The sequence below is a fragment of the Podarcis raffonei genome, chromosome 2 (assembly GCF_027172205.1).
Source record: "Podarcis raffonei isolate rPodRaf1 chromosome 2, rPodRaf1.pri, whole genome shotgun sequence".
NCBI lineage: Eukaryota > Metazoa > Chordata > Lepidosauria > Squamata > Lacertidae > Podarcis > Podarcis raffonei.
Window position 1 is genome coordinate 22,676,316 of NC_070603.1, and position 11,784 is coordinate 22,688,099.

An 11,784-nucleotide genomic window follows, 5' to 3' on the forward strand; every position below is an offset into this window, starting at 1 on the left:
GGGTGCTGATTGCCAGGACCTGAAGCAGCCCCAGAGTAAGCAAGCAAGCGGGCGAAGGAGCCCAGGCAGCCAGTCCACCAGCCCTTGCTGTTGGGCACAGACAGACAAGTGGGAGGCCGGGTGGGCAGGCGCTGTGCTGGCCTTTCTTGTGCTTGCTGTGTGTAAGGCCTGCCCGGGAGCTGTGCCCGGTGCTGAAGGGGAGCCTTTCCGCCATGCAGGCCTAACAGCACCCACTGCTGCCCCTGCTGCCTCCCAAGGTAAGGTGTTGGCCTCATGTTCACCTTTGACCAGTCTCTGTTAGGCCACTCAGGCTGGGGGCCTCCTCTTCCCAGGCCCTTGGGGGGCAATGTGCGGAGGCACCTCTCTTTGGGGCAGAGTGGGGGAAGCTAAGAGACCAGGGGCGGTGGCGGCTGCTGCCCAGAGGACTCCCAAGGAGAGGGGAGAGGAGAGGAGGCTGAGGGAACACTCCACAAAGGGGTGAGAGGCTGCCACCTCTGCAGGCAAGGGGTGACATAACTGGGCTCCTGAGCCCCACAGAGGTGCCGCAGAAAGAATGTGGTTGGTCAAGGGAGCCGTGGACTCAAAGGTGGAAAATCTCTGGCCTGGGTGATTTGTAGCCCTGGGGCAGAGTTAAAACTGTAGACGGAAGGTAGATCTACTGTCAGATCTCTGGTAGCTTATAAGTGCTTCTCTCTTGTACCTGGCTCCAGTTGGTGAACCTGGGGGGTTCTAGCAGAAAACACAACAGATCCTGCAAGGCTGAAATTTGCCCAGTGTGGCTGATATTTCCCAGTTGGAAGTATCTTGTAGGGAGCGACAGTAACTCTAAGGAAAAGGTCTGCATTAACCTGATAAGACTTTCTCATTTCCGAGATGCGGACACAGTCTGGAGCAAAAAGGAGATATGCAAAGGTCCAGCTGGGTTTCTTTTCACTGAAGCTTTTCAGTTATTGCTTTCCTTAAAAAAATAAAATGCTGATCTGTCTTAACTATTGCAAGAGGATGCATGTAAACATCATCATGCAGAGGTTGGGAGGCGATACATGTTTAAAATAATTGGACTACTTCTGAAGGTTTTATTCCCTAAGTTTTGTCACTTGGGGGGGAAAGCCCTTATTTCAAAAGTGAAAGGAACTTCAAGGGCTTCTGAAGCCACTGTGTTCTACTTTTAATGTGCTAATGTTCTTAATTCTTTGAGCCTAGAGGGGATTCTGCACACTGGCCCTGTTTCTCTCTTGCTGTACCTGAAATCTGGAAACTTCACCGTATATCTGCACTTGAATTCCAAAACAGTGAGAATTTCTCACTCTGAGGAAGCTATAATATTGCCATAATGTGTTATACGATGGAGTTCTAGTACAAAAGCATGTGAACAGACACAGACCTCAAAAAAGAGTTGAATGTTTGATTTCCACCAAAAGCTGTTCCCCAGTTCCATGTAACACATGGCTGGCAAACGCTCACAGAGTATAGATAAAAAAAGAGTTGATTTGATCTGCCTCCCTATTCATGTTCCCTGTGGATGCTTATGATCTCCTCCTCACCTCTTAAAGTAGCAGAACACTACCTATATTGACGTATGAGGTCTCCTGCCCTAGGGAAGTCCAGGCAGTAAGGTTGATTCCCCCAAATGTGCCACTCCACAATAAACGTCCTTACTTGCCTTTCTACTAAAAGGCAGTAGCTTTCTAGGTTTGAAGAGGGATCTGTGATAGTGTAAGGATATTGTAGACTTTTTCTGCAACATGACTCACAGATTGAGGGAACTGTTACAGGTAGGGGCATTGCTCCAGCAGGAGACGTCACCCCAGCTAGAACCCTTAACCTGTTTTTTAGGTTATGGGTTTTGTTTGATGCAGTGAACAGTGATGAAGCAGAAATTAGAAGTACTGGGCAGCGCTTCTGAGATCAGACAAGGGTTGCCATATTTCAAAAGATAAAAATCCGGACACAATTTTATTTTATTTTTTTAAAACCAGGACATTTGCTTTAGAATTTAAAATTGCTCCCAGATGGGCATGTAGGAGCCCCAAAAGAGGACATGCCCAGGAATTCCCGGACGTATAGCAACCCTAGTTCAGGGTGGTTATGACCGTAGGCAGAGCTCTGTAGCTCTGTTGCAGCAGCTATCTTCTGAACTCATTCCTGAGAAAACACCAAGAAGAGCTGAATCTTCCGTTCTGTTTAGATGGCCCCGATGGCTAAACTGTGGAAGCCAGCTGGTCTCCTTGAGCAGCTTTCAACTAAGGATGAATTCTCTTCAGTGAATGGTGGCTTTCCCCTCTCAAGGCTTCCATCTGCTCTGCAATGTTTGCACGACACGTTTACTTCTGCAGTTGCATAGCTCCAAGGAGGCAGGGTAAAGATGTAAATGTTACACTGGGGTAACTGCTTTCCCTGGAAGGTGAGTGTAGTTCAGTGTTTGCCACGAGGGAGCCTTCTGAAGTAAGCACATAATGCATAATAAAGCCAAGGAATCCATTGTCACAAAACGCTATGGATGCCCATTAGCCAAAATCGGCCTTGTAAAATAGCACTGCATTGACTTTAATTTAGAAAATATTTGTGTATGTAACTTTAGAAGATATCTCGGCCTCTCTACTTGGTTGCCTGAAGTGTAGTTATAATGGTGGAGTTTCTATAGTCACACACTAAGCTTGTATGTATTGCTTCTCACCTTAGATGCGCATAGAAGAGTTCATCGACATACTACCATTGCAGAAAAGTTCCATTTAGGGGTGGTTTCTATTTAAAGACCGGTTTGTTCTGTCAATGATAGCCTCCTGTTGTGGTGCTACAGTTATTGGAGTTTTGTCCTAAGTGCTTAGAATTCCCTCTGGATGTAGGGGACTCAAAATGTAACCGCTAGAGGCTTTATTTGCAGAGTATGGTCTGAAGACATATAATGCTGTTTGCTGAAGTTAAGTGGGTCTGGTCAGTGCCTAGATAGGAAACTACATGGGAAATACTTATACATCACAAGTTCCATCATGGAAGAAAGGCAGAAGAGGAATAAGTAAGGGTTTTGTAAATTTATAAATTCCTGGGGGCGATGGTTTGTTTTTTGTTTTTTTGCTTTTATGTCACAGATATACAGATGGCTGGCAGCTGTGTGCAGAGAGACGCACTAAAATAAAGTTTGTGGGCAGGTAATCTTTGTGGATGTGCACTAGTCCTGTTTTCACAGAGGATCCTTGTCCAGTTCCTTGGATTAAGAGGGAATGAACATCACAGAGAACAGAGCTTTGGGCAGATCCTTGTTGTAACTCAGCATGGCAACTCATAAGTTTTCCAATAAAGAAAGAGGATGTGTTGCCAGTGTTCAGTTAGTACTTGTGTGCCCTTTAGACATAGCTCTAGCTGAGTGTGAGCTACTTTTCCATTAGAAGATTCCACATGGCTCAGGACTGTGCCTGAGTGACACATGCAGTCCACCCTGCCCAAATGCTTTCATTATTCCAACACAGAACCCAGTTCCCTGGGACCTTTTCCCACTGGGGTTTTGTCTAGAAGATATGTGAGTAACTAGCTCAAGGGAATCAATGTGACTCCTGCGTCCTTTTCATGCCAAAATTAAACAAGAAGTGTGTTTCTAGGATTCAGATACCAATAGCTGAATCATTAGGTGAACATAATTTCTTAAATGTCTATAATGGGAATGATCAGAACAGCACAAACGTCCATTATAGAGCCATAAAGTCCTGGGACTAGACTATTGAATGAAGAGAGGAATGGCTCAAACTGCTTCGTAACTAGCTAGAATTGCCAGTTTCTATTCACCCTATTTTTACGGAGCGTCTAGTTGACAGTGTTGTCAAATTATTGCAGCCTGGTGGGGGGTTTTTTGTCCATAACCTATTTGTGGAGGCACCTTTGTTTCTAGTTTGTGATAAAACAAAATTGCTTGTAATAGCACCAGCTTGTCCAGTGTTGCACAGCATGTGGAGAGGCATACAACTACATACATTTCATTAATTGATGGAAGATCGAAGGTTGACTTCCACATTTATTTATTTATAATATATTAAAGGTAAAGGGACCCCTGACCACTAGGTCCAGTCGTGACCGACGCTGGGGTTGCGGTGCTCATCTCGCTTTATTGGCCAAGGGAGCCGGCGTACAGCTTCCGGGTCATGTGGCCAGCATGACTAAGCCGCTTCTGGCGAACCAGAGCAGCACACGGAAACACCGTTTACCTTCCCGCCAGAGCGGTACCTATTTATCTACTTGCCCTTTGACGTGCTTTCGAACTGCTAGGCTGGCAGGAGCTGGGACAGAGCAACAGGAGCTCACCCCATCGCAGGGATTCAAACCATTGACCTTCTGATCAGCAAGCCCTCGGCTCTGTGGTTTAACCCACAGCGCCACCAACGTCCCTTATAATATATTGCTTCCCATTAAAAAAAAAAGAAAAGAAAATACAAGGCAGTTAAAAAAACTACTACAAGAAATTAAAATTACAGTAGAAAATAGTGCAACAGCTTTAATAAAACCAACCCAAGGTCGCAACAAATATTGAAGGCAATTGGAGGACTTACTTGCCCATATAAGATTCAGATAAGCACTGATTTGGGTATGGTAGAGAATCTCATACCATAATCCACTAAATCTGAATGGCATGTGGTTGGGGCAGGGTGAACATGAGGTTAGGACTATGTGGCTCCACCAGTGGAAGCAATCTGGCACGCTTACAAGGGCAGCTGTACAGGTTTGACCCCACTGCTGCCCAATCCCTGCCTCTACGTTGTCAAGGTAAGTGCCATTGACCCAGTTGTCAGGAGGATGAGTCTATGGCACTACCCCACCACGCTGGCTGTTCTCGTATTTCCCTTCTGCTTTGCTCTTCTTGCGGAGAAAAGAGCTGCAATTGCACACTTCTCATAGCATCAAAGCCCTCATTTTCCTCCCTGCTGCTCCCTGCCGAACAGCTGATGGGCAGGACGAGACCCAGAGGCTCAAATGGCTGTAGGCAGTATCAAGGTTGCAGGAAGGTGTTCCCCAACCTGCTATATAGAAGGTAAAGGGACCCCTGACCATTGTTTACCTTCCCGCCGGAGCGGTACTTATTTATCTACTTGCACTTTGACGTGCTTTCGAACTACTAGGTTGGCAGGAGCAGGGACTGAGCAATGGGAGCTCACCCCATTGCGGGGATTTGAACCGCCGACCTTCTGATCAGCAAGTCCTAGTCTCTGTGGTTTAACCCACAGCGCCACCCACGTCCCTAACCTGCTATATAGCGGCCACTTTAAAACTTCTTACGTGACTACTCCAACCATACTGAGCGTCAGCTTGTTGAGTGACTTCTTAAGCAAGGGTTACGGACAACCGGAAATGTGATTCAACAAGAGAAAGTACTTCTTTGGACCATGCATGCTTTCAACCATGGTATTTTGCTGCCATAAGATGTGATGATGGCTGCTAACTTTGATAACTTCAAACAGGAGTGAGACGAATTCACGAGGGATAAGACTCTAGTCATAATTGCTGTTTCCTTTGTCCTGAATGAGAGGCAGCTTCTCTGAAACAAAAGCAGGAGAGGACCGTTCCACTTCTTTCCTGCTTTTGGGCTTCCCATAAGCACTCTGGGAAGTGGGCTGAGCCTTTGGTCGGATGCAGCCGAGCTCTTATCGTAAGTTTGGGTTGATATGTTTGGCTTAACACCCTGGTTGTGGACTCTCATTCGTGATGGAGAGTTTTTCAAGGATTCACCATGTCGTAAGCAGTGGCTTGATTCTGTCCTTAAAAAGGTAAAGGTACCCCTGCCCGTACGGGCCAGTCTTGACAGAGTCTAGGGTTGTGCACTCATCTCACTCTATAGGCCGGGAGCCAGCGCTGTCCGCAGACACTTCCGGGTCACGTGGCCAGCGTGACAAGCTGCATCTGGCGAGCCAGCGCAGCACACGGAACGCCGTTTACCTTTCCGCTGGTAAGCGGTCCCTATTTATCTACTTGCACCCGGGGGTGCTTTCGAACTGCTAGTTTGGCAGGCGCTGGGACCGAACGACGGGAGCTCACCCCGCCACGGGGATTCGAACCGCCGACCATGCGATCGGCAAGTCCTAGGCGCTGAGGTTTTACCCACAGCGCCACCCGCGTCCCTTGATTCTGTCCTTAGTCTGTACATTAATGGAGGTAGAGATTGACTGTGTGTCCTTACGCTTTCTAATAACGTTGGAGCTTTTTGCTTTCAAGCGTACTTCCCTTAATAACTTTACAGTATGCTGTTAATCCATTTGGTCCTGCACTTTTCACGCTTGCTTTTTTTTAAAAAAATATGCCTCTTCCCAGACCTGAGACCTTGGGTTACCATAAACACCTCCTTCCACCCCCCCCACCTGCTTATCGGTTAGAAAAGCTTGCTTTGAAAAGTCAAAGAACCATTGGCCTAAACCATTTGCTACTGATGGGGTGGGTGAGTTAAAAACTCCCCATGGTAAGCGATATACTTTTTATTCTTGGGAATTTACTTCCTGATATTAACCTAAACCTAGCTGCAGTTGAGTATTGTTCCCCTTTGTCTTCCGTATTTGGAAGCTATCCTAGGATCCATCAACGTCCTCGCTTCGCATTCAGATGTAAGTACATCACTTGACTTTTCCCCAGAGAACTTGCATTCTTCCTTCCTCTTTATACTAATTCTTTGTTTCCCCTGTGTTCTGCGAACTGCACCTAAATTAGATCCTTAAGCCAAAATATATCTCGGGAAATTGTTGCTCTTAATTGTTTTTTCCCAGTGAGTTCTCATTTATGAGCTTACTGGTAGTCAATTACAGTGTGAATTCAAAGTGGTAAAACTTGTGGTTGTTTGCACTTATTTTTATTTTTTTTAAAAAAAAACATTAAGTGTAATGGGGGGAAGGCATTTGAATGTATAAAATGTTCATAATATGTTCATTATCTCTGTGGGGTGCTAAGTACCAAGATATATACTGTTATTCCAGTCTGATCTTTGAAAATGCCTGTTTCTTGACTGCTCAGTGATGCGATGTGTCGGTTTTCAGTCTCATTTTCCAAAGAACGATTGCTTTTCATTGATAAAAGCTGCACTTCTGGATTTGGGGCTCAGAATTGCCTGTGTGCTGTACCTTCTACACACCAGCATCAATTTTAGTTCAGACTGAACCCAGAAGAGCGGATGACAGCAGAGAGTCTGTTTTATTGAAAATGAATTGCATTGGACAGTTGTTACTGTACCTTGCCACTGAAGGATTCAAATTTAGCAGTGGCCTGTGGCCACTTGTGTTCTAGACCAATGAAGTTTGAATCTGGTCTTGCCTCATCAGATGTAAGACTGACAGCTGCTCCTTCCTTGCAACCTTTTGAAGCAGTGTTTAGCTTCTGTTTCGTGAACTAACACCGTTTGACAGCCTCCTCCTTTAAAGGGCAGCTGAATACAGACACAATGACAGAAAACCCTACCGAAATTAACTGCATGGGCCCCACTTTATGAGAGTTATTTGCTGGTGTGTGTGTATGCATGTATATACATATACGTATATATGCCCTGCCTTTTATTTCCAGTAAAATGGGTGCGTATGTGTCAAAAGTAGCTTTTCTCTTTCTTTGTTGCCAAGCCACAAATTGGAAGACTTGCACTCCCAGATTATCATATGATATCGTATTGGTTATATATATAATATTGATATAGATATAGGCTGGATTTTAAAAAAAAATTGGTAAAATGTTAGTAGACAAATTGGATTTTTTAAAAGCTCATTAAAATACTTCCATGGCAATGATCCACGATTATATTGGTATAGGAAACTGCCTTACTCTGAGTCAGACCATTGATCAATCTAACTCAGTATTGACTAGCACTGATTGGCGGCTGCTTTCCAGGGCTTCAGAGAGGAGATTTCCCAGCCCTTCCTGAGAAGGCTGAAGATTTAACCTGGGATCTTTTGCATACATTTCAAATGCTCTGCCAGTGAATTATGGCCCTTTGCCATTGTTGCCTCAGTCCTGAAAAGTAGTTTAGTTAAATTTTGTATTTTAGGATGTGCAACCAGGGGGTGGGTTGGGATCTCACCAAAAGGTTCCTGCTTTGGTTTATAGCTGCTGTTCTGATAGACCTTTGTCTCTTTTTCTTTAGAAGAGTGTTGTAAAGATGGATATAGAGGACTGCAATGGACGCTCTTACATATCCGGTATGTTCTCATTTTGCTTTTCACAGATCTCGATTTGTTTATTTTCGTTTTTAGATGCCGTTTTGTCTTTAATACATAGTGCAAAAGACAGGATAGGATTTCTGCATTTTGGTCACAATAAACTTTTGGTTCGGCACTGGAATATTCAGCATGCCTCAGGTTTTGAGGAGCAACATGGTTCCCCCCCCCAGCTTCCTGACATGACCTGCCTTCTTAGATAGATGCACCCTTGGGCAGCTACTTCCAGCATTTTCATCTTGCTTCAAGATCTCAGGGGTGGACACGGGAGAATAGCCTCCTCCCCACCTTTCAGTCTCTTACCAGTGATAGTTGCTCCATGGACTTGACTGGTGATGGAGTCATCACCTAAGGGAGTGTAACAGCCAGCCTCTGTTCTGATCAGCTGAACAGTGACCTGGCGATTCATGGCCTCTGCCCTCCTTACCCATATTCAGCTCAGAGCAGTGTTCCAAAGTGCAACTTGAGACAAGAAGCCATGCCCCGCCAGGTCACTGCACATTGATCTTGTGGCATGCAGTCTTCGCCCTGGCTACAGTTGGCCTGGAGCAACCCTCCAAATTCAGCTCAACCTCAAGTGGATGGCCATGTCTTACTAAGTTACTGTTCGGTGCCTGCGAAAAATGCTAGAGCTCTGCATCTGCCCACCTGCCAAATTCGGCAGGTGTTTTAGCTGTTAAATATACCTGAGACTTGCAACATAGTTAAGACTCACACGCACAGCAATTAAATCAGTTTGAGGATATTTGATTCATCAAAAATTTAGAGCAAATCCTTACGTATCATACTGAAGGAAAAGCGAACTTTTGGCATCCCTTTAAATTCCATCTGTTTCTGCTTGTTTCAGTTAGCTTGACTGTAGGCAGTCTTTTTGTGTGATGACCGTTTCATTAAATATGAGTACAGAAAGAGTTTGGCGATTGATAGTAAAATTGTTTCACTTCATATGGTGGTTACCTTACAGCTGGGAAAGATAATTGGAAAAGTTTCTTCCAATTAATCCTTAAGCATAGTTGGATGCTTCTACCTTATTTAAAATATCTTGTCCCAGATCACATTCTCTTTCAGAAGATAAGTAGGGCTAAGTTATAGTCCCACTCCATTTTGCCTTGGTCATACGACACCTGGAGTACTGTGTACAGTTCTGGGCACCACAATTTAAGAAGGACAAGCTGGAACATGTGCATGTGCTTGGGTGACCAAGATGATCAAGGGTCTGGAAACCAAACCTTATGGGGAACGGTTGAGGGAATAGGTATGTGTAGCCTGATAAAGAGGAGACTGAGAGGAGATGTGATAAGCATCTTCAAATATCTGAAGGGCTGTCACACGAAGAATGGAGCAAGCTTTTTTCCCGTATGCTCCAGAGGCTAGGACTTGATGGTTTTTGAGCAGAGGTTGGATGGCCAACTGTCATGTATGATCTAGTTGAGATTACTGCTTTAGAGGGGGCTGGACTAGATGACTCTTGGGATCCCTTCTGACTCTACAGTTCTATGATTCTTTAAAGATATAAAGGCAGTTGCTACTCAGGAGTGCCATATCTGAAGTGCATTAACTGAGAGTGTTCAAATTCTTATTAGCAATACTAAGTGCAAACTGTAGTAACTTAAATACATTTTTCAGAAAAGAGGAATTGTAGAATGACCAGGTTAGAACACTTGCCTAACAGCCTGATCTAGTGATGTTTATCAAATTTCCAGTAAGTATGCATAGGATAGGGACGCGGGTGGCGCTGTGGGTTAAACCACAGAGCCTAGGACTTGCTGATCAGAAGGCTGGCAGTTCGAATCCCCGCGACGGGGTGAGCTCCCGTTGCTCGGTCCCTGCTCCTGCCAACCTAGCAGTTCAAAAGCACGTCAAAGTACAAGTAGATAAATAGGTACCGCTCCGGCGGGAAGGTAAACGGCGTTTCCGTGAGCTGCTCTGGTTTGCCAGAAGCGGTTTAGTCATGCTGGCCACATGACCCGGAAGCTGTACGCCGACTCCCTCAGCCAATAAAGCGAGATGAGCGCCACAACCCCAGAGTCGGCCACGACTGGACCTAATAGTCAGGGGTCCCTTTACCTTTATGCATAGGATAGGACAGCCTAATAGAGGAAGGTAGGGAAGGTAGAAAATATATTAGTTGGTTCTGTTTGTATAGCACTCCTATAGGATTTAAATAATTTACTCAAACGTTTTTTTAAAACCTCTGAGGGATTGTTTGTGGTAGACACTAAAATAAAACCAGACACTGGTTTTGAAGTAGAAGAAGTCAAAAGAATGATCTTATTTTGTTGGCTGTTTCTCTTTGGAAGAACAGAGCATAGAGTCCTCATTAAACAGGAAAAAACAGAGCCGTGAAGTAATTATGAATGAGGGAAAGATCATCAAAGCTACTTGCATACAAATACATTGGTGTAAATAAACATATTGACTGACTACAGTTCAGAGTGGGCCACTGGAATAATGAGTTGACTTCTTTGTATTGAAAGCCCCACTAAATTGAAGTGAAGGAGTATGTTTGCTGGGGATGTATACCCACCCAATAAATGTCATCCTCTAGCTCATAGCCAGGTACACCAGCTCATATTTTGTCCTGGACAAAGGTGGTTGGTGAAGCTATAAGTAGATCAACAGTTATCAGAGTTACAAGGAGCAGACTGACCTGATGGTAGCCAGAATTGTGAAATGATGGCTAGAATATGCAACATGCGAAGGAACAAGACAATCTCATTAAGTAACTACAGGAGTTTGGCTCCCGAAACGGTTTGAAAACCAAGGTGCAGCTTCTAATTGGTTGCAGGAGCTTCCTGCACTCAATCAAAAGCTGTGTCGGATGTTCGGCTTCCGAAAAACGTTCGCAAACCAGAACACTCACTTCTGGGTTTGCGGCTTTCAGAAGCCAAGCCATTCGAGTATCAAGATACCACTGTACAGTGGTACCTCAGGTTACATACACTTCAGGTTACATACACTTCAGGTTACACACTCTGCTAACCCAGAAATAGTACTTCAGGTTAAGAACTTTGCTTCAGGATAAGAACAGAAATCGGGCTCTGGTGGTGCGGCGGCAGCAGGAGGCCCCATTAGCTAAAGTGGTGCTTCAGGTTAAGAACAGACCTCCAGAACGAATTAAGTACTTAACCCGAGGTACCACTGTACTTGTAACAGACACTGTTTGGATTTAACAGTCTTCAGGAGATATATGCAGTAGTGCCTTGAAGCTTAAAGATTGTATATTTCTTAGATATCTTTTTAAAAAACAAAAAACCAGTCACTATCAGGTGACGTGCATGTTATGAGGTTAAGGATGAAATAAGAACCTTTGTTCAACTATAAAAGTGTTGAGAGTGAGGGAAATCAATGACTTATATGCCACCAATCAGTAGGCTGTGTCTAACTGTTCAGAGTCAAATGCATATTTTGTGTGGCTGATTTGCGAAATGCTGCTTCGCCTTTCATTCTTTAATGCTGGTAAATCATCCAGACCAGTGAAGGCTAAATTTATAATACACCCCAGGAGGATGGAGTTTGTTAAAAGAGATCTAGTGGGGATCTGATTATGGGAACAGGATGCAAAGTACTAATTGTTTTGGAGAAATCCATATTTAGTCATCATTTTTTTTGAAAA

General features: G+C 44.5%; 1 protein-coding gene across 8 annotated transcripts in view; it reads left to right on the top strand.

Annotated features, from left to right (window-relative positions):
* IKZF4 (IKAROS family zinc finger 4) overlaps window positions 1-11,784 on the top strand; it is a 71,378-nt gene that overhangs the window by 15,937 nt on the left and 43,657 nt on the right. For 6 of the 8 annotated variants that reach the window (XM_053375284.1, XM_053375281.1, XM_053375285.1 and 3 more), the window contains exon 2: window positions 8,096-8,150. The exons of 1 other annotated variant lie outside the window; for it this stretch is intronic. In XM_053375284.1, the coding sequence (XP_053231259.1) occupies window positions 8,111-8,150 (40 nt within the window). In that variant the 5' untranslated portion in view covers window positions 8,096-8,110. Of the gene's footprint in view, window positions 1-6,558; window positions 6,579-8,095; window positions 8,151-11,784 lie in introns of those variants that run through there. One more of the 8 variants, XM_053375282.1, reaches the window with a different exon arrangement.